Source organism: Bactrocera latifrons, unplaced genomic scaffold, assembly GCF_001853355.1.
Source record: "Bactrocera latifrons isolate USDA-ARS-PBARC rearing strain unplaced genomic scaffold, ASM185335v1 scaffold_192, whole genome shotgun sequence".
Classification (NCBI taxonomy): Eukaryota; Metazoa; Arthropoda; class Insecta; order Diptera; family Tephritidae; genus Bactrocera; species Bactrocera latifrons.
The window spans coordinates 57520-81319 of record NW_017535430.1 but is presented as its reverse complement, the minus strand read 5'-3'; the positions used below and the strand labels follow the sequence as shown (position 1 = coordinate 81319).

The following is a 23800-nucleotide window of genomic DNA, read 5'->3' as shown; positions in this document are numbered from 1 at the left end:
TGGAGTATAATTTCGTGTTTGCACGCTCCAAAAAGTATGCAGCATATTCATTTAACTACAGGCTGTTTGGTTGGAGAGCAAACAGAAAATTTTGCTTTTCTAAAATACGCAGGTTTACAATTTAATTTCCAACGATTTGCGCACGAAATCAACTTAAGTAGAAAACTGTCCGAAAACAAAAATAAAATAAATTAAGGGCTACCGAGGAAAACCAGCGTAAAAGGCATTAAAATGTGACTTCATGACACAATGTTTTGAGTCAAAGAGGCAGACTACAAATGTATTAAGCTAAACTTCTTATCTTGCTTAAGAATTGGAAGGATTTGTACAAGCATTATCAGCTAGATGAAGTCCAAGCATGAGCATGAAACCTAACCTTGAAAAGCAGAAGCCTAAAAAATGGAGACAACTTCTTAATTCAAGACGTATATACTATAACATCAAATCTAACTGTTCTTGAAATTTTTACAAAATGTTGCACATATGGTATAATCAACTTTTTTGATGTGTTGAAAACTGTCTTAAGAACAGATGAAACCAGCATTACTTTGAGTAGTGAAAGCTGTTGAAAACTTACACGCGATTCTTGTTCTTGAAATTTTTACAAAATGTTGCACATATGGTATAATCAACTTTTTTGATGTGTTGAAAATTGTCTTAAGAACAGATTACTTATTAATTAGATTACTTTGAGTAGTGAAAGCTGTTGAAAACTTACACGCGATTTTTAGATTCTCATTCTTTTACAACCTCAAAACAAACCTATAAACTGACGTTGAGCAATACCAAAAGCTCCGTCAGGATCGGGAAGAACTCCTCGGAGCCGTTCGATATGAGATGAGCTTTTAGACAGTCGTCACATTCATGACTTGAAACCAGCATTAAAACATAATTTCTCATTTCAGCCGTTTACAATGATAAAACTGGCCCAAATTATGCCAAACAAAACTTGAGAGTATCCGCATACCCTCTTATACGAATTCAACGCGATAACTTTGTTATGGCTTAAAGATGTATTTTTTATTTATCTAATCTTTTTATGCAATGTGAGGACGCCCTTGTCCCTTGTCCCTTTCGCAAACAAATCTTTGAACTTTGAAATAGTTGACTTAAWGAAAATATATCTGCGTACGCATCGAAAATAACCAGTAATTTTAGTAGAACTATTTTGTTACACTCAAACTTGGACAATTGTTTTTTTTTTTTAATTCTTTTTAAAATAATTAGTAATTATTATTTTTTGTTMGAAGGCATTTATTCATACACAAAATTTATGTGTCATTAAACAAACGAACTTATGTTTAGACAAGAAGAAAAAAAAAGGACAGAAGCTCTACATAGGTGGCCTTTTGTATTGTTGTGTAATTTTGAAAATTGCAACACTAATGATATATGGAAACTCACTATTTTATCGTGAAATCTGACATTTTTGGTGGTGTGCATACTCAGGTTTTCTTATGCGAGCGCTACTTGTGTTGTTTACAGTAACTTCAAAATCTTATGTTTTCAAACTGTCGTCGCCGATTAACTCAGCAGCATTTTTGACGATGAAGCCTCATCAAAGAGCAGTGGTGAATTCAATCGAGATCGTAAATCACTCGCAAAACGAATTTCGGGAAAGTCGTCGAAATATATTTTTGTCTTGGAAGCTATTGCTGCTGTGCGCAAACTGATATTGCAAAATCGTCATGAGACATATCGTGAGATTTCGACATCTGTGGGCATTAGTAGGACTAGCATACATTCAATATTGTATGAACATTTTACTGTAAAAAATTTTGCTCACGTTGAGTCTCATATAATTTGTCAGTCGCTCAAAAAAAGGCTCGTATCAATTGGTCGAGGGAAATGTTAATATAATACGAGTGCTGTGCTTCGATACACGTCTATGACCTCATGACAAGTGGATTTGCGCATATGAGCCTGAAAATAAAAACCAAACGTATGGGTTTTTCAAGATGAGCCAAACCCTACAAGAGTTGTTATCGCATTTTTGAAACCACTGTATATATGTATACATCACAACCATACCGCTGAAACAAGGTAGAATAATAAACTTGTATATATGTATACATCACAACCATACCGCTGAAACAAGGTAGAATAATAAACTTTGAGTGGTACATATTCATTTTATTGCCAGTTATCTCTCAAGAAATCAGGAAAACAAACCGCAGAAGACGGAACACTTTTCACCATGACAATGCGAGCTCTCACACATTGGCTGAAACAATCATCCTCCGTAAATTTCTGACTTGGCACCGAATGACGTCCTCTTATTCCTGTTCGTAAAAATTAACAAGAGGTCGTCAACATTTTTTTACACTTGAAGAGGTGGTTGATACGCTCAAAAGGCATGTTTTGGAGATACCTCAAGGACAGTGGCAAAAGCGCTCCGAGAATTGATTCAATCGCTCGCAAGAGCATATATATCTTAATATAGTTAACTTTGAAAAACAAGAAAGCGATTTTAGATCATTAAAATTTGTTTTTGTTCGCGAATTGTTCGTAAAGGACGACCGAAAAGGGCAACAACACCAGAAATTATAACCAAAGTACAGCATATGGTTTTGGAAGATAGTCAATCGATTGTGAGAGATTTGAGACACACCTCATTAGGCAGTGTGAGATATATTTTTAGTGAAATTTTGGGTTTTAGAAAGCTATGTACACAATGGGTGCCGCATTCGCTAACAATGGAACACAACACATTCGAATGTGACTTTCTCAGCACCATTTGGAGCGTTTTAAAAAGCAAGTTCGTGTTCGGATATCGGTCAAGAAGGCATCAGATTTTTGGGATGTGATAGGAATTTTTTTTGCGGAGTACTTGCAATCTGGTAAAACAATTAAATCTGAATTGCAATATTTGGACCCGTTGAAGGAAAAAATTTGTAAAAAAAAGGACCCGGTTTTCAGAAGAAAAAAAATAATTTCCATCAGGACAATGCACCATGTCACCGCCTGTAGAAGCATATTTTGCAGACCTTCCGGATTCTCACCTCAAAACATGGTAAGTTAAGATTCAGATTTATACTCTTTTATGAAGACATTTATCTTGATGTGAATCAGTATTTCTCACACCCAGAAAGAAATTTCAGAAACCTGTAAAATATTACTTACATACTACAGTCTGTCAAGTAAGAGCGTGGTCCACTTTAATGACAGTTAATGAAAGGTTTCGCTCTAATTCCTTCGCGAGCAGATAGAAGGAAGCTTTGTCCGTGATGCATTGTCAACAAAGGTTCMGTTGTCGTTGATCTTTTGAAAATAATCACATTAAAAGCCATGAGTGCTAAGTACGCGTCGCGCTACGAGGCTGCGTTCCCTTGCATCAACCCGAAAGGTCGCAAAATGTCGCAATCAGCGGCTGCTAAATATATGAAAAAGGTATCTGTAAAGAAGTGGATACAGCGGTATATAAGTGGCTAAAAATKTCGWTGATTTACCAGAACGTGGTTCGATAGGAAAAGTGAACAAAAAAGATGAAAAAAGAATAGTGAATCTGTTTTCGCGGCAACCTGCTTTAACACTGCGGCAAGGATAAACAAAATTAATGGCTAATGTTTAGATATATCCTACGAAACTATCCGAACCCTTCTTCATGCTCATGATCTGAAATGGCGCAAGATAATGAAGAAGCCTCTGTTGACTGAAAAACTTGTGACAAAGCGACTCGCGACTCGGGTACTCTCTATCCTCACGCGGGCATATATTATATTAAACAAAAGCTTAGTGGAAGACGCACATACACTTTAAGCAGTTGCCTTACGAAATTCGTCGGTTGGAGACCCTTGCCACTACAATGTCAATGATTTGAGTCTATTTAACTATGAGCGTTTGTCTATATATATGCGATCTAATCCCTCAGTTTATGAAATATCGACCGAAAATGTCTCACCTGTTTTTTACTAACCAAGAAACTGCCCATTTGTCGCAACACTCGGTATCGGACCACTAAAGCATATAGCTACCATAAAAACTGAACAATCGGAATCAAGTTTTTTCTAGGAACTTTGTGTAATTGTGAAGGGTATTACAGATTASATGCAACTGAAGTTAACATTTTTCCTTGTTTTATTTAATTTTATATAAGAAAATAATAATGATATTATTTACTTCGGKTGAATACAAGGGAAACTTGGAAATCTGATTGAAGGTGTGAAGTTAACCAGATATCTGTATGTTTACTTAGCATCTGATTCCTGTTTGATTTGATCAATTTGTTATACCAATAAGTATGTTCGATTCGCCACTTGTCAATTCTTGGAGAACCAACAGCAATGACTTTAAACAAAATAATTATAAAGGCTATGAAAAATAATACTGTAAACATTTCAAATATCTAGCTAAGCTTACAATATATCGTACATAATTATACATATATATATCATAGCAGTACTTACATGATACAACATGGCCGGACAGGAGCAGGCCACAGCGATGCGATGCAAAATGGTCACAGCTGCCTTCAACGATTTGGTCGGTATGTGATTCCAATCGGTGAGGACCAGCGTACACGCGCGTACGATTTTCGGATTTAGCAATCTGGGCAAAAACAATAACAAACAAAGAAATCAGTAACAATGAAAAGGTTTGCAGTTGGGCTGATAATTGGGAATATTGAGTGGGGAAAATGTTGATTGAGCAAAGCAATATAGTGGATACACCTCAAATTCGGGCGGAGAGAGCATTAAATATTAATTTCAAATTAATTAAATAAATACAAGTATACACATACACATATGCTTCGGTGTGTGTTTGTGACATTGTATRGGCAAGCAGGTATCTATATTTAATTGAAAACGCTTAGGTTTAATGKTTCGTGGGTATGCAATGCATTTGGCATGTTTTAATTTAGGCAATTAAGCTTTGGCTCTTAAAGCATCGACTCACGCTTCCCGACTCACCGAACCGTTTGATGTTGATTCAATTAAAATTTCGTAACGGTGAAAGAAAAGTGAACGGAACCTGATTTCCAGCATCACATTAAAAGCTACGGCGCAGACCACTCGATGGTATTCAAAATTAATTGTTTTGGGTTTTGCAAAATGTTGGCACACCAACACACACACACGGTYGCCTCGGACATTAGTTGATTGCCTTTTTATTTAAAATGTTTAAAGTCCTTTATAGATGCAAAAGTTATGCCTGATTGAGCAGAAATTGAGTGCCGAGCAAAATGTTTGCGAATATTTCATAATGAAATTCATTGATGTGTGATAAATTGGCCGGCCAATAAATAGACTAGCAGCTCTGGACTACTGCGTGACACTTTAACGCTTTGACAATTTAAGATTTTTAACAGGAAAAACTACTTTTGTCACAAGTAAATGCAAAGTTTTATGCTTATACTGATGTATAGAGCGAGAGTCTCCRTCTCAAGGGACCAAGCATGTAATCTCTTTTGGTATTACAAACAATCGAAATGAATTCAAACACGAGTGCGTCAAATCTCATGCARAATTGATTAAAAATTTCAAAATTTCCATACAAAACATTTTATCAGTGGCCACAAGCTACCAACTACAGCCGATAGGCTCTGGCTTGGTACAGTAGCTGACGCTGCCTAGTGGCAGCCGCCAGTGTTCTAGTTAACAAGAATTGAAATAGAAAACCTTTTACTTACAATGTAAATTACCAAATGCTGTTAACTTGAGCTGCTGCAGACTGTGAAAATGCCGGCAATGAATTGCAGGCAAACACACATGTATATGTATATACACACACACAAATATACATATATAAATATAGTATATTTAGTTTTCATTTTGTTTCAAAAGCGATTACACTTTGTTGCTGTCAGCCATGGAACAACGTATGTACAGCTGGTGAGGAGCAGTGCGGCAAGAGAGTAATGGCAATGAATTGTAGCACAAATAATCGACAAAAGATTCGGCAAGAGCGCAGTACGAGTGGCTGAGCACCCATGATGGACGTGTAGCTGATGGGGTGTGCAGTAAAAATAAATTAAATTTTACATAGAGCAGTGAATAATACTCGTAGCAATGGRGGGAATGGAAGAATACAATGTTGATTGAAGTAGAAGAAGGCTGGAACCGCAAGCTGGCTCTTCAAAATAGGGAGACATATATTTATTTCAACATATAATGGTGGAGAACCTACTGGAAAACGAATCGTTAATATATTTTGACTCGATATATTTTACAATTTTATTTTCTATTTTCCAGTGATCAATAAGCGCTGAGGGGCACAGCATTTGACATTATCAAAATTTTAAAGATTTAGCAGCAACTGACTAATAAAAGAGAATAGTTCACATGCCTCGTTCTGAATGACTTTGACGAATTTTGGTTCCGTGCTATTTTTTCTTGTCTCTCAAACTGAAATTTCTGCACCGTGGAACTTGTTTTTAATCGATCGAAGAAATAAAACAAAATTCTCTGAAGGAGCTGAATTCCGTCGCAAAAAGTGCTTATGAAAAGTGTTTCGAGAACTGAAAAAATCGTTGACATAAGTGTGTTACATYATGCACAGCGTCGTTTTGTAGGTTATGTCAAGACYTGTAGASCTGCTAGATATGAGCTCTGTWGMGCTTTACACATAGCCGCGACATTCAARAGMCAAAAAGACGGAAGTGAGATATTTGACAACCTAATATTTTTCCTCTAGAGCTTTGAAAAATAGCTTTTTAGACACCTCGACGAAAAGCTCTAAAAATAAGAGGTCCCCATATTGCATATGGCATTTCGTGACCTCGCCCAAAATATGGGAGTCAGTCATCAAACCATTTTAAACCATCTGCAGAAGGCTGAATACACAAAAAAGCTTGTTGTTTGGGGGCCGCATAATTTGATGCAGTAAAACCTTCTGGACTGAATCCACGTGTGCGATTTGTTGGTGAAATGGAAATAACTCGACTCACTTTTGAAGCGGATGGTGACTGGCGACGAAAAATGTATCACATAACCACAATATCAAGCGAAAACGGTCGTGGTCGAAGGGCGCTAAATCGTCCCATACAGTGGCCAAGCCGGGATTGACGGCCAGGAAGGTTTTGCGGTATGTTTGGTGGRATTGCAAGGGAATAATCAAGACGCTTCATTGTATCATCTACTGCAAACAACTAGAAGGTTCGAAGCAGGCGAACGACCATAAGCGTTCAGAATTGGCCAACAGTAAGGGTGTAGTGTTCCACCAGGACAACGCCATATGTTGTCATCATTGATAACTCGTCAGAAGCTACGGCAGCTCGGATGTGAGATTTTATTGCATCCACCATATAGCTCGGACATAGCGCCAAGTGATTACTACCTGTTCGGGTCCATGGCGAACGTCCTTGTCGGTGGGCTTTTTTCTTTTTTTGACGCACCTTAATATACGTATATATTTATGTATGTACCCGAAATTCCAACAACTAAAAGCTGTCAATGCTCGTGGGCAATAAAACATGACAATACAGCAATGTCTAAAATTGTAAATATGTAAATTTGTATGTATATGTAATCGATGCTGCTGTCATGGGAGAAGCAAAAACACTTTCTGGTTTGCATGACCGATTAACTGGTTCTCAGCTGCTTGCTCTGTGTTAGCTAAAAACAATTTAAGAGCATTCTATAAGCTTTGACACAATTTTATTGACATCAATACAATATTTTGTAAAATTTCATTTATTCATTTGTGAATATTTTTTCAACTAACAATAAACATGATAACTGATTTTGGTTATTGTTGTGAGCCTCYGAACCAGTATTTGGTTTTGTGGTAGTAAAATAGAAATTTTGAAAGCAAGTAAAGAACTTTTATGTTTTATGGATGAATTTAGTGAATAGAAAAGCTTGGTTTGTTTAACCAGTTTTGTTTTTTTTTTTAAATAATTTATGAAAAAAAAGTCAGTAGTCTTTGTTCTCATAAATAAACTACCACACAAATACAGAGTGAACAAATTGCTTGCTTTCAATTGCCACCAAAAGAGTGACTTATACCTATCGCCCAATTAATAAACTAAACTTTATTTCACCTCCATTTCGACCGATTTAATCAACGGAAACTCTTTTTCAAAAATCATAAAAAACCAATATTCATATTGCTTAAAGTACTCGTTCCTCTAATGTGCAAATTTGYAAAGCACAAAAGCGTTTAAGCTCCCAACCAACTAGTGGGTAAATAATAACTCTAAGTCTGYTGATACAAGATCGCTTGAGAATACAAAATAATTGAGGTAAACACATCAGAAATACCCAATTCAACTACGCTCTTTGCTTTAGCAGTAATAGGCACCTTCTTAGTCTTAGTTCCGCCACAAGCTTTACAACTACTTTGCCCTTTGCATGCTGTCCTTTGTTTGCTGAGATCAAGTCCTGCAAAACTTGGGCGGTAAACTGTTTTAATCGGCTTAAAAATGATTGTGAATGCAAAATTCTTTTCTTYTTCAATTTAAGTCTTATTTATTGCCAACTAAGTTAAAGTAAATTCCCTTCTAAGTGTGAGTAGGTCTACTAGCTTTACTTTGAATTGTGTTTTTAAATACAAAAATAAATATTTTAAGCAAACAAAATATTAATTAAAATATATTTGGGTGTTGGAGCAGCAAATATTTACTACAAAATGAAATATTCACTGATGAACTATACAAATTGTACTTGTASTGTTATTAGCATATGTGAGAACATGTGATTTATTAATGTTGTGGAATATGCAGTTCAATTGAGATGATTTTKAACCGAAAGCAAAGAAATACATACAAATATTTTTGGACTTTAATGAGGTAACCAACTATGTCTCATCGAAAATTTTTAACTAAAAGTTTCGAATATTTAAGTATTGAAGAAAGTTAAGAATACAATCTGATGTAATACAGAATAACAAACTTTGCGAACAAGCGTAACTATTTATATAGTATCTCAATACGTTAATTACACCAAAACTGATCTCTAAGACGACTCACGTGGAACTTTGGTTGTGGCAAAAGATTCAAGTYTTACAAGTCAGTGCGGAAAATACGGAAATATAACTATTCCTCAAGCTACATAAATAAACATAAAAGATAGGACTTCTAACTATCTTATAACAGTCTAAAAAAATTTGATTTTTGAGAATTTAAAAAAAAAAATTATATTTTGAGAGGATGGAACCTAAAACAACTGCACTACTAAAGGAAATTGTCTGTGCAGTGACCAAATAATCAAACATTAAAAAGTCTGCGTTAAAAATATGAATTTCACCAAAAATTTTGGTTGATTTTAGCTTACGGAGATTATGTGTTCAAACACTTTTTCTGTGAGTAATCACTTTCAGCGATAGTCACCTTGCTGTGGCGAAGGAGCTCAGATAAGAATAATAGTCACATCTCAAATGGGAACGCACATTACTCTTATGAGTTGAAAGAGACGCCTCAAAATTCAGACATGAATGAATAAACCATCGTTGCGACAATTGTGAGGACATCAAATCCAATATTATCCTAATCCAAGGTGTTGAGGTATACGTGCTGAAGGCTGCATGGTCATCGGGTGGTAATTGAATAGCTAATCACGAAAGGTCCTCTTCTTGCTCGGGCCAAAGGTACTAAGCGCTAACTTGTGAGATCAAACATGAATGTTATCAAAAATAGCAATACGACTACAGCAACAAAAACAACTGRCACTTAAAATACTAACATTTTCACAAATATTACAACGTATCGGATCCTTATGACAGGAGCCGATGAGGACAATAGCCAGACAGAACAAGGTAAAGAGAATAATCGGTTATACCAGCCGTACTTTGGCCACCGAAAGCCAAAGTACTTAAAACCTAAATATGGAACAATCCACCTTCAAGGGGGACCCGAGTACAAAGCAAAGTACACAGATGAATTAAAACTCAAAAAGCGTAAACGATCTCAAAATCAATTGATAAAAAGCCGTTAGCAAAAGGAAAAGTTTTTACTTGGCAAGATAGCCAAATATCTTGCTGTTGATACCTCTTCTGATGTCGAAATAATAAAAGCGTAACGCAAATAGTAGAAGAAAGCCATCGCAACCTCCAACGGGAACCGTTAAGTACAAGAGTTCAGATAAGAGAAACCGTTCCCACAGAATARTGAGTCGTTGGAGCTGAACATCACAGCAAGTAATTTCACTGACGTGGCCAGGTACAGCCATTCATGGGAGTTGTGTGGAGATCGACGTCAGATTGCCATATACCCGATAAGCCGTAGGGGCTTCATCTGCAGTTTGACTCGTCGGGAACCCTTAAGGGCTACAGGCTCATAAATGCACAGATCAGGCCTCCTTGGACTTCCTAATGGGTAGTGTTGCTAAAATAAACGATTCCTTTTAAGGAATTAAACCGAAGCTTATATCAATTAAGGATATTGAAAAGAAATTTGGTGCTCGCATTTGATTGTTCCATCTATAGCAGCCAGGCGAAAAACTCGTCCGGTGGTTCCCGGAATACACGAGCGGCTGCTTGTTAAGGAGGAGAAGGCAAATAAAGCAAACAGACTGACACCTAGCGTCTATCTGTGAAGAGTCTAAAGAAGGCTGGCAACAAAATTAGATTTCGTACAAAGCCATGATGAAGATATTTCAAAGGGAGAGAGTGGCTGATGAAGACGACGACCACCAGTTGCTGCAAGATGTTATCATCAAAGAACAGACGATGATCAGTCATATAAGAAGCGAAACTTGRTTATTTGAAGCTTTTACATAAATTTTGAGATTATGTGAAAAAAGTTTGTATACAAAAAACTTTTCATTACTTACAATATTGACAGATAGCTTTTTTCAATATGACTAATAGTTTTACGGATATCGAAATATACTCATTTTAATCATTAAGACGACCATGAACCTCATAATCAAATATAATTAGCATAATTCCTCCTAAAAATGTTGATGTAAATTCTGACTCTTAAATTTTATTTTATTTACTAACGCTTCGAGTAGTCAGTTTAACTTTCACATTTTCGCAACTCGGCAAGAAAATATAAATGAAATTAATTTATCAATTCAATTAAGGCAACCAACAATTATTCTATGTTTTATTAATGAATTTCGCAATTTCAAGCTTTAATAAATAATAAATTTTTAAGCCGTCAAAGAAAAAAAAAAAAAAAAAAAAAAAAAAAAAAAAAAAAAAAAAAAAAAAATGCAGGTTACGTATACGCCGTGACTCACAGCTTAATGCATGAAAACGCTTCAATGAAGCATTTATAAACGCATCGTCAACATTTCGCCAACAGCTGCCACACTGACTTTAGTGGCGTTGATCTTCTAACTCGCACTTTATTAACTTTAATTAAAGTTCAAGTGTTTGTATACACTTACACTTATATACATATTTATTACAGGCTGAGTACATGCGCTGGTAATTAAATATTAAGGYGCGCATAATTTACATGCATAAGCGATAAAAAAGCAATTACCGCCTAAAATTTGACCAAATGGCAGGCTCTTTAAAAACTTTTTACTGCGCACTTAAGAAGCCCGAGAGTGGCCGCGAGTAAGGCAACTGCGAATGCAAACGCTTTTACTAGTTCAGAAGGTCAGCAGGTTTATTAAGGTGTGTTCAGCAACGTTAACTTGCAAGCAAATGTGTTTTTTATCGTTTGACTTTACAGCTTAGCGTTAACGGCCAAAGATTATCACCCTTATTTAACAGTAATTTTTACAGTATGCAAACACAGAGCTCACTACCCAACGCCGTAATTCAATCAAATTATCAAGCATAACTCTTACGAGTCCAAATCTGTGTGCCGCAAGCCACAAATCATTATTCATTATTAAAACCGTCAAATTACAGTGGAMTTTGCGCGGAGCTTGGAGGGTGATCAAGGCTTTGCTCACTGGTCACTTGTAAATACAAATTGGATGGCAATAATAAATTGAAATAAGAAATTCATAACGGTCATAAAATCTGTTAATTAATAATTTTACCGTTGCATATTATTTGTGCATTGAATAAGAATTTGGGAATGTAATATTCTGACAGGCTATATAATCTCGCTAATTTCTCAAAAGCTATATACTTAATTAACAGCAAGCCTCATTTCCATGACTTAAAATCGAAAMATAACCACACTTACTTTTCATATGAAACAGTTCTAAATCCATCAGTCTGTTATTGGAATAAAACTTTGCATAAATATTGWCTTTTATATATAGCAGGTAAATTTCATCTAAAGGATGATCCATTTTAAGACTGYGTAATTTTTTAAAGAAAAAACAGAAACTTCAAATTTATTGGGGAATTTTGAAGGCTATCTTTTTCAAATGCGCTTACGTCCATTCGTTGAGTCCAATATTCGATGACTTCGAGGATTTCGACTGGTAACTGGCGAATGGCATGCACGATGTTTCTCCCAAGCCTTGAATCGAAGCGGAATTGTCCACATGCACTTCAAACATTACATATCCCCACAGGTATAAGTCTAACTATGTGATATGGTGGCTAATTGACTGGTCCAAAACGTGAAATTAATTGCTCACCGAAGTGTTCTCTAAATAAATCGAATGCTTAATGTGATGTGTGGGAAATGGCGAAGTCTTGTTGAAACTAAATGTAAGCTAAATGTCGCCGAGATCACGAGATTCAATTTGAGGCATCAAATAGTCGGTTATCAATGCGCGGTAACGGTCGTCATTGATGGTTACGTTCTCACAGGCATAATTTTGAAGAAATATTGTCCAATGATTCCTCCGGCCCATAAACCACACTAAACCATTGATTTTTCTGAATGAAATGACAGTTGTTGAATCTCTTCAAGTTGCCCTTTGTTCCAAATACGTCAATTTTGCTTATGTACCTAGTCAATGAGCCACAAATGAACAAAAATGTACTGGAAAATGTTGGATCTTCTTGGAACTTTTCAAGAGCCTATAGAGTGATTCTGCACAAGCTGTATCTTGTACGCTTTCAGTGTAAGATCCCGACGCAAAATGCGCCAAGATGATCCATGCCAAACTATACTAAACAAATATAAGTAGACAGCTTTACGCGGCTCACGGGTGATCTAAAAAAAAAGGCTATTAAAAAAATACCTCTACTTTGGTCATCCGTTAAAATCTTGATTACAATGTGTTTTATTTTCAGCAATTATTCAGGTCAGTATAGTCTTTTTCCTTAGATTTTCCCTTTACCTAGTTCTAAGACCTCTGATCTCCTCTCCTTTGATATTGTCACATGTAGTGTTTAGTATATGTGATCTTTTAAAAACGTTAAGCGTACGTGTTACTTATGACATTATTAAGAAAAATATAAGAAATCGGTTGAAGTTTCCGTTAGCCCAATTTAGATTAGGGTAGTTTATACTGGCTGGCCATAAATAACCCTTCAAAACCTTTATAATGCTATATAGAGGTTCAGTTTCATACGAGCTGATGTTTACATTGTGCAGAGCGACAACGCTTTTTTGCGAAGTTCGATAGAGACTTGACATCTGATTTTCAGATTTCATTTAGTCCCTTAAACTTCGAAATTCTTAGACATCTAATCAGATTTCTAGATATAAACAGACAGAAGCAGAATAGGTATTTCAGCGTCACTCTCATGAATACTTTCCTTTATTTTATACATGTGGTATTTTTAATAACATGTCCTCATTTGATAACAGTAAGGTGTGACTTGCGACTGGCTGTGCGCTATCAAACACGCTGCAGTCTTTTCGAGACAGTGTGAGGAAAAAGTATGCGTGCTTTCGTTTCGTTCCATTGTACATGATCTAGGAGATCTTATATGTCATTAAAATAATTCATCTCATTTCGAACATTACTTTGTGCATCGTTTTCAGCGACTTGCGTATTTCGTGAACCGCTTCGGTAGCCAGGCGAATTTCACTTTTRTAATCTCTTGGGCTATTGCGTGTTCTGAAAATGATATTTCCCGAAATGCTTTTGTGGTCTGAAACTCAGTATATATTTGCCCACAGTCACTGTATCTACTGCTTCCCTAAAGTGCCGCTGCGCCATTCATCCTATTTTAGTGTTATTTGCAGCCTTCTCTCCAAGTTTAAACGTTAGATTATGTGATCTATTTAATCCACCCACACTGCTTCTTGAGTTATGCCCGMAAGTTTATGCGGAAAATTAACCTCACACCGGCATTCTGTAACTTGATTTGCTGCTGATATTTTCATTGCCCAACTAGCCAATAAAAACATTACCGTTTTTCTGCGTACTTGGATTTGATCAAAATTTTATACAACACCAAATGTGAACTCGTAGGGAACATTTTTATTAAAAAATTTCACTGACATCTGGCGTTATGTTGCCTATCAGATTTCTCTAATATTTCAAGAGTACCTATATCTCTAGAAAAAGATCGACCCGCTTTAATATCTGCATGAAACTAAGCTCTCATTATTAGTAAATATTTCTCTTTCTAAATTGAAGTAGGCAAAATCAAGTCAGCCAATATTCAATGGCACTAGTGCCTGGTTGATGAGCTTTCTACTATTTGCTTTGTATTTGTACCGACGAAAGCACGTTTTGATTACATTTGTTGGATATTTTCTATTTGCTTTTTATACCCCAAATGGTGTACTGGAAAAACATTGCAGCAAGAGCTGCTGGGCAATGCAAGTTGAAYGAAAAGTTTGCGCCATTCCCTTTCACCCATAATTGCCCACAATTATATGCGCTAAGTGGTTTTCACAGAAGTGCCATTTGAGCTAAACAAATAGTAATCCTTTTCGAATGCAAGTTGCTGAAAATGGCAATAAAGATTATAGCGGTTCACAGTGAGTGTGTGAGTGTAAAGCAGATTTGTATGTATTATTTGTTTGAGTTTTAGTGATGAAAGCGAACAAACGACGATGCCGCTTGTAGAAGAATGAGTGGGCGCCACTTGAGAGCCGCAAAATTAAATTAAAAAAATATGCTTCAATGCCACAAAACTCGAACTAGCTGAAGTTGGCTATTAAAATGCCAAAGCGCAACAAAAACAAATAGTAAAMGAGTAAATACTATAGAGATATATATATAATTGAAAGCCACAACACCAACAAAATGTGCAAGCAACAATTAAACCAACAATAATAACAAGCACAATTAGCGCAAAATCTATGTGAGAGCCGTGCCGACAATTGAGGTTGCATGCAACAAATGCCTAGCCAGTCAAGTGCTTCGACACAAAAGCTYGAGCTAAGCAGCTAAAGTGTGCGGAAGCAACGAACAAGTGAAATGTGACAAGAATGCCGCGCCAACTTCGGACAGCAGTAACAGTGGCGGCGGAGGCATGCGAACGTTTGAACCGACATTTAATATTAAATCTCCTCCAACGAAAAGTTTCAAGTCATTTTTGACGTTAATCTCTAATTAGTTCCCTTGGGGGCAGAGCTTAGAGGACCAACAGAAGAGGAGGGGCAACAGCAGCACCACCGCCATCAAACGATTGCGCAACAAAACTGTTGAAATACGAAATTATATCTGCGGCGCTGACAAAGCCTTTACGCGTTGATGGCTCGCCAGAGCGAGTGGCAGGCGRCGTCCAAGTCGCCAGTTTAATCATTAAGGGCAGTTGGCGTTTTCCATTGATGGTACGCGGGCGGTCTTCTTTTTCTCTTTTCCTATAGACCAAATATAATTGAATGAARCACACTACACATACAAMCATACGTATTTAGGTATATTTATATCAAACTGACGATGCGGCGTGCTGAATAAGATACAATACAATTATAGCTAAATGGCTGCTACATGGGCATTAATAAGGCGCATTGACGCTTAAATATATTATAATAATTTCAGCAACAACAGCTGACGCTGGAAGCCAAAGTTCTGCAGTTCAACAAAGGTTTACCAACTAAAGTAATAAATACCAAGGACGGAAAATAAAAATTAAAAAAGTAAATTGCAGTTGAAAACGAGAAAACATGTTTTTTATAGAATAAAAAAATTAAAGAAAATTTAAATTTAAASGCAAGTGAGCATAATTCTCTGATMGCCATTCATTTAGGAGTGGCCAGAAACGATTMTTTCATATATGGCTCTGGCAGCTCACGACTTTCCCTTTTAGGCCAAGTATTTTCTGGGTACACAGAGAACATCCGTTTGAAGCCGAGCTATAGTGAGAAGGCGAAACATTCCCTACTCAGGACTGTTCGCTGGGTTTGGGACGCCACGTAAAARAYGYCCCCAATGAAAAGAAGTAAATAGTTTCAGATGGGATACCCTCCTTTTGATGACGACCCCTGCAAGCGTAAATGTTCGCTCCCATAGTTGGTTGAAGTCCTCGTATGAGTAAAGACTGACATCACTGCCTTCCAAGAAGTGCAATGGATAAGACAAGGACTGATACGAGTAGGTCTTTGTGGCATTTTCTACCGTGGGTATATAGATGAGCGCAAATTCGATGTGGGATACGTGGTGGGAGAGAAACTTTGTCACCGAGTTCTGGCGTTCACCACGGTGGATCAAAACGAATTCTTTTGATTTGCGCCGAAGCTCCGACGAAAGAAAAGGCCGATGTCACCAAACATGCTTTTGATGAGCGCTTGCAATGCAACCAAGAGAGCTGCCTACCTCGTTACAATTGAATAGATACCGAGAGTTGAAGAAGGAAGCGAGAACATGTGCAGACAAAAAAAAGAGAGAGGTCGAAATGCGTTAGTACGAAGGCAAGCTGGCCGACAGGGGTAATGCTCGAAAATGTTACGAAAAGATGCGGGGACTAACAGAAGGTTTTAAGAACGGAACATATTGTTATAGAGCCCCAAGAGATTCTCTAGTGATTGATGCTCAGAGYATACTGAATTTATGCACGGAACACTTCTCTAACCTACTGAATGACAGTGAAACCATAATATTAGGAGATGGTGAAACCGATTCCCCAATCGGTGACGATGAAGCAGGCGTCCCATTGCCCTAAAGAAGAAGTTCAAATAGCAATTACTCGTCAGAATAACTCTTGGCAACAAGTCTTACTTCGGACTAAGTAGGCAATCGAGAAGGAAAGTCCTCTCCCGACGAACAAATACCAAAAACTATAAGTCACTCAACATTCCCGTCCTCCTATATGGTGCAGAGCCATGTACGATAACAAATATCTGATTGGAATGATGAGTTGTATGAGAAATACGATGACATTGGCAAAGTTCAGCGAACTAAGAAGCAGCGGTTACATTGGCTAGGTCATGTCGTCCGAATGGATGATGCAAAGATAATTTTTGAGCGGCTTTGGCGTTGGTTTCTTTTGGTTTTGGCTATTTTCCCCCCTCTATTTCCATGATTTTGAACTTGTTTTCATGTCATACTTATAAACCCATGTCTCATCGGCAGTTATAATGAACTACAGGAATGTGGGTTTGGAATTCGCGTGATCAAGCATGTTGAAGGAGATCTGCTTACGGTTCTCTTTTTGAAAAAACAATGAAACTTTATTGGGCCGAGTTGAGCAAGAACACGTTTCATACCCGAAATATCCATCAAGATCATTGAAATGAACTCGCTGGAGTTGTCGTGCTGTCTTGTCATCTTTCTTACACTTGCCTGATGATTTTCAAGCACCATGTTCTTCACTTCTTTAATATTTTCATAAGTAGAAGAGGTCGAAGGTCGTCCAGAACGACACATGTCTTTAACGATCTCACAATCGTCTTTGAAGGATTTGTATCACTCGAAGGCTTGTGCTGCTGAAGGTAAAACTGAATCACAGTTAGCCTTTTCCAACATTTATAAACATACTAAATTTTAGAAACATTTTTTCCATCGTAAAAATCACAACACATTACGTAATACGTAAGATGTCTAATTTAAAGTCAAAAATTCATTTGATAACAATAATAGAAAAATTCCCAAAAATCTTTACTACTTAAGTGTACTTGGTATCCTTCTAAAAACTAACTTCGCGAATGGCCTTCACTTAGCGAAGATATATGAAGCTTCTCATGCTTGCATTTTCGACTTTTCCTCTTATTAATCTTTAAGTATACAGAACACACACAAACATATGTATATATNACATCTAGATGTGTATAAGAGACAGTATATATATATATATATATATTTTTTTTTTTTTTGTTTGAGTGAAATCACTGACCACTGTCTTCGCTGCTTTGTCACAAGCATCACTACACTCTTTGGATGCTTTTCTTCTGTTTAAAATCTATCAAAACTCAAGAGCGGGGGCAAACGTACGACAAAGGAAAAAAATATATGTACGTATATAAGTATGTACGGAGCGCTGTGCCGCCACCGTCACMGCCACATGCAATGCAAAGAACGAATTGACTAAGCGTAATGAAGGATATCCGCACCAATGCGCTATGGAGGATGAAGGATCCTTAATTAAAACGACGGCAAACTAGCTGGCAGAGCAGAGAGTCATGCAGAGACAGCGCCGCAATTGTTTGCACAACTTTGCAAAATAGGAAAGCAGTTGGAAAGGCAACACAGCGAAAAAAAAAGAAGAAAATGAATTTTAAAAGAAGATTAAAAAATAATGAAGCAAAAAAGTAAATATGACTGGAAGTGGGGAGTGYGGCAGCAGGCGTTAAAAACAGAGAAGAAATAAGTAAGCTTTGGCGCAGAATTGGTCTGTCAAGTGGTGAGCAGACCAGTGAGATGAATGAGATTTCGATGAAAATAAAGGCGAAAAACAAAATTAAAAGCAAAATTCAAGTGAATGACATTGRGGCATGCGGCTGCAGATTAGAGCCAACTAGAAAGGGAAACTATTGTGTGATTGACTTTGAAAATGTGCGCCGCCATTGTTAAATTTCACTGCGCACACACTTTTCTGTAATCCTTTAACATTTCTCTTTTTGTAATTTTTATACCCACAAYGGGGTATATTAAGTCTGTCATATAATTTAAGTTTATAATAGCTGGTAGGAAATTTCGAAGAAACTTTAAAATAAATATATGCATAAATAATTTGTATAATGAGTTGAGTCGATTTTGGCACTTCCGTCTCTCTGTTCATTTGAACGTCGGACGGTTTGTCCATTTGTCCTGTATATTAGCGATTTATTCTCTCAGTATTTGAGATTTGAAGCAAGTACTTGTATGAACAACTTCTTCATTTGAGTAGATAGCTTAACCAAATTTTGTTTGGAATATTGCCTAAGGTAGTTATGCAATAACCGAAGAAATTTTTCAAATCGGATCAATTTAGAATATAGCTGCCATACAAACTTGTTTCTACAAATCTCAGCCTTATATGATTTTTTTTTTTATTTGCTGAGATATCTTTACGAAACTTTCCACGTATTATTATTCAAAGCAAAGATATAATATCTGCAGAAGTTGTTGAGATCGCACCACTATAGCATACAGCTGCCATACATTGTGATCGAACAAAATGAAGATTTTTAATTTTTTTCTTGTGAAGGTATTATAACCGGTGTGCAACCGAAATAACGCTTCTTGCTGATTTTTAGTTTTTCATTTAAAAAAAAAAAATTTTTTAACTTTTTTTTATTTTTTTAAATTTTTTCTTTTTATTTTTTAGTTTTTTTATTTTTATAATTTTTGTTTAATCAAATAAATTGTTGCAACTGCGGAGCTGACATTATTTCACAAGAAGTTAATTGTTCGGGCGCGCCAAAAACAATACTTCGTAGAGAAAACGCAGCAACAAATGCAAATTAAGTCCAACGAGGCGTTGGCCTTAAAGTCAAACCGAACACACGGCCACACACACAGAGGACCGCATGTGCGCTCGCCCAAATAATTGCCGCCTTTTCTGGCATTTCACAACACATCGCAATGCCGCTAAACCAGCCACACAAATACACAAGAGAAGAAGTGTATGTGTGTGTGCGCGCGCTCGTTTGCCTACAAATCAAATTAAAACCCATTTTTCTTATGTAATTAACTCATTCATTTCGTGAATGCGCGCACGGCGCCTAAAAGCGCACACTACCGCTGTCGCCTTCCATTCACTGAACACATGCACACAGCGCTAGTGATATACACATGCACAGAAACACGACCAAACAGCTGGCGGTGGGAAAGCGCCGCCTTAAGCTCATTATGCCGTCGGCGGAMATAAAAATAAGTCCAGCGGAATTTAATTTCGTTACAGTAATTTCATTTCAGTGTTTTTATTTGCCTACCAAAATAACAGTAAAACGTATATACATACATGCATAAAACAATGGGGTGTGGGAGAAGAAATTAAAACTACGCAGCAAATAAACTTTCACTTTTGATTTCACTGTCGAAATGCGCCATTCTAAATCCTTTTACGACCGCGCAACTTGACGCGCATGTAATTAGCTCTGGCGCGTAACAGTACCCGCACAACAACAATGAGCTAACTAAGAATAATACCTAGTGCGCGGCATTAAACTAAATGCSAGTGTCTTAAAACCGGAATTGTTCGTGCACAAAGCGACTTSAGGCGTGAAACCCTTCCGCAGTTTCGCTTTCACATTTGCCTTCTCSTTCRCACACACACACGCAAGGCGGCAGTGGCTAACTGTTAAATTTATTTTCCACTTATTTTACCCAAATATGACTCCCGGCCGGCAGACAAATACAATAAATTAGTTAAGTTGAGCCTGGCCGCGGGCTGCTCGCATTCCTAAACGCTTTTACTTTACTTCTTATTGCATTTTTTACTGCTACTTAGCAATGCTGCAGGTTGTTGTTATTGTTGGTGTGTGTTTTTTTTTTTCTTTGTTTGCCACAAAATTACTTTTGTCGAAATCTAACCCTTTTTACGGCTTTGTGTTTTGGCGTGCTTAAGAAGCACACTAAATTAATTTGAAGTGTCGGTTTTTGGCAATGCTAATGTGATATGGTCTACTTTTAGGCGCAATACAGCAAAGTTCGTTTCCAAGTAGGAGCAAATTTAATTTAAGGCGTGAGTTGGTTAAMATTTCAAGGCATAAAATTTGGTTTCAAATGTAAGCTTTGGAGAGTGTGGCTTCCTGGTAAGAAACATGACTAGGTTGGAATTTTTGAACTCAAAAAAATTAGTTTCSTTTTAAATTCTTTTGTAAGCAAAATTCTATGTCAATTTAGTTCGGAAATTTGTTTCAGGATGGACTAAGAGAAAAATGCTTAAAGAGATATTTATAAGAAATTAAAAACATTGGAAAAAAACCTGCGTCTATAGCGTCGCTGAGGAATGCCCAATGTTATTATGACGGGTATTTCAATAGGGACGTTACAAAAGTAGATCGATAATGATAGCAAACGACGTAATATTTTTCCCGCTCTTTTAACATTTATTTTCAGTTGGGTTTGTCATTTCATCATGGAAAGATATACGATGAAACAACGAGCCGAAATCACTAAAATTTATTTCCGGAACTTGGAATCAGCAGCCTCAACTTTAAGAGCACTAAAGTAGACTAGCAGAAAAAATTTAATTCGAAGGCAAAGTATAAAATAGTCGTATTCCCATTGCTGCCGTTAGAGCATCAGTTGAGAAAAACCCAAATCAGTCTCTCACACGTCGTACTCAAGCGATGGGCATCTYTGTGACCTCGTTGTGGCGAATTTTGCGAAAAGATCTCGGTCTAYATCCTTACAAGATCAAATTGACGCAAGATGTGAAGCCGCTTGACTAACAGAATCGTTGTACATTCGTGAATTCGGCTGAGCAACAACTTGAAAATGATTCGGATTTTCATCGAAAAATCATCTTCAGCGATGAAACCCATTACTTCGTCAAGAAGCAAAATATTTGTTGTTGGTCAGGCTGGTGGCGTTATTGCTGCTCTTCTTCCATGATGAATGKGAATTGCTACCGCTCAATGATAACCGAATRTTTTTGGCCCGAATTGGATGACTCGTACAATATGAGGTTCCAACAGGACGGCGACACAAGCCACAATGCGAATGTCACGATCATTTTATAGAGAACCAAGTTTCCTAAACGTGTTATCTTACGAAAACAGGCCAGCGCCGGTTGATGTACTTCGAGTTGCATACATAATGGCATCGATACTTTCACGGGAATAAAAAATTTCATTGATGTCCTAAACTGTTTCTGTTTTATTTAAAAAAATCTTTTGCAGCGCTCTTATTGAAACCCCCATTATGTTTATATAACCTAGTAACAATSTAGGTTCTAATATTCTTACTCAAASGTCGATTCATGTCTAAACTTTCKCTYAATTGTTCCCAAATATTTTAMTATTTTACTGATCTCAGYACTAGGAAACTGTGAAATGACAATATTATAAGCAAGGACAACGCTCCCCCACTCTCGAACTATTTTTCAGAGTATACTATATTTATAAATTTTTCTTATGAGCTGATATTTAATATGAGGTAACTAGCCTGAAGTTACCATTAGCAATCTTTGGTTAAAAGCGATACTTAGCTACATTAAACTTTTGCTGTAATTGTGTACAGAGGAAAGCAGCTTCGAGTTCTGAGAAGAACACAAGAATGAGAAACGATTGATGTTTGATGTTGATTCATAAGATGACATTTTATATACAGTAAGCAATATTTTAGTATCTCGTTGTTCAATACCTCTAATAGTATGATTTGTTCATGGAGAGAAAAATTTAATAGATATTTTGATGAAAGTAATAAGTTATCATATTTTCCTGCAATACAAAAAATTCTTTACCATTATTGTTAAAAATCATATTTTTTCAGAGTATAAAATTGTTAAATTCCAAATATGACCCGCTTGGGCACTACCCAAGTAGACACGTAAGCAGACTCAGTGCTTTTTCAGTTGTAAAAGCTTTTCCTTCCAGTGAACAAATCATAAAGAAGATTTCTGACGACTAAGTTTGAAAATAGGCTAATGATTTCAGCATGAAAATACATCGAATGCGGTGCACCTGCAAATCSATACTACTTAGTTTTGGCGTTCAGAGTATTTTAATCTAGATATTAAAATAAATATAATAGTTTTAATATTTTGAGGGCTTAGATATTCAAAAATAATTTCTTGAAAATTATAGCCGCTTAGCGTCACGGCAAATAGAATGGTTTGAGCGGGCGTCGGGGCATTAAAAACATTTTTCCCAACACTTTATGATAATATTCTTCATTCAACAAAAAGTGAAATTTTCTATTATATATTGTATATTATTAAAAACATAAATGGTGTGGCATGTTGAAAACAATATCGCATATGAATTTTAATTTACAAAGACTATTACTGAGTTAAAGTAAAATATCCTACAATGAATATTAATAACTTCAGCAAAACTTAATCTTCTATTATTTATGTCCAATTCAAAATCTCTGTTTCATTTACGAAATCAAAATCTCATTTGCAACCCTCATAACATAATTTGGTATATCGATTTCACCACGATTTTCTCATTCTCACCTTTCTTATTATAATAATTTCAATATTCACTCACCTTTTGGCAAAATCCTCAAATTTAAATGGTCGCTCGACAAGTCGCTCCTCTAAGTGCACGAGAACAGAGAGAAAAATACACAAACAGTGAAATTAGAATTTTTGTCAGGTAGACGAATTTAAAAGGTTGACGACGTTCGCACCAACACCACTTAAGAGCCATAAAAAGCGTGAAAGACACTTACCTGGATACTCCTCATTCTCCTCATCATCATAGTCTTCCTCTTCACCTTCAATGAACTGCGCATTCGCTGTTTTATCACCATTTTCAATTTCCGTTGGCAGAGCTGGAAATCAAATGTGAAAAAAATAAAATAAAAATATAAAAAAATTTAAAAAAAGTGAATTTTACAGCAGTTGTATTCTTTAAACAGATTGCAAAGCGTATACCTCAACGCAAAAGCAAATGAGGGCTGATAGCTGCGGAAATGTTAAAGAAATGCTTGTAAGGAAATAATCAGGGATATCAATGCATTGCACCCCAAACCGATTGCAACGAGTATTCACTCGCCATTAAGGGCATTAGCAGCAAATTAAACTGCTACACCAAGGACAAGAAGCTAAATTCCAC

At 36.6% G+C, this 23800-nt stretch overlaps 1 protein-coding gene across 1 annotated transcript in view; it reads right to left on the bottom strand.

Moving 5' to 3' along the window:
- Positions 1–23523, bottom strand: part of LOC108967610 (protein timeless homolog) — a gene marked incomplete at its 5' end in the record, with an annotated part of 33429 nt that extends 9906 nt beyond the window's left edge. The window contains 3 exons of the mRNA XM_018931146.1: positions 4407–4548; positions 23231–23279; positions 23415–23523. Coding sequence (XP_018786691.1) covers positions 4407–4548; positions 23231–23279; positions 23415–23523 — 300 coding nt within the window. The remainder of the gene's footprint in view (positions 1–4406; positions 4549–23230; positions 23280–23414) is intronic.
- Positions 23524–23800: the final 277 nt, after the last annotated feature.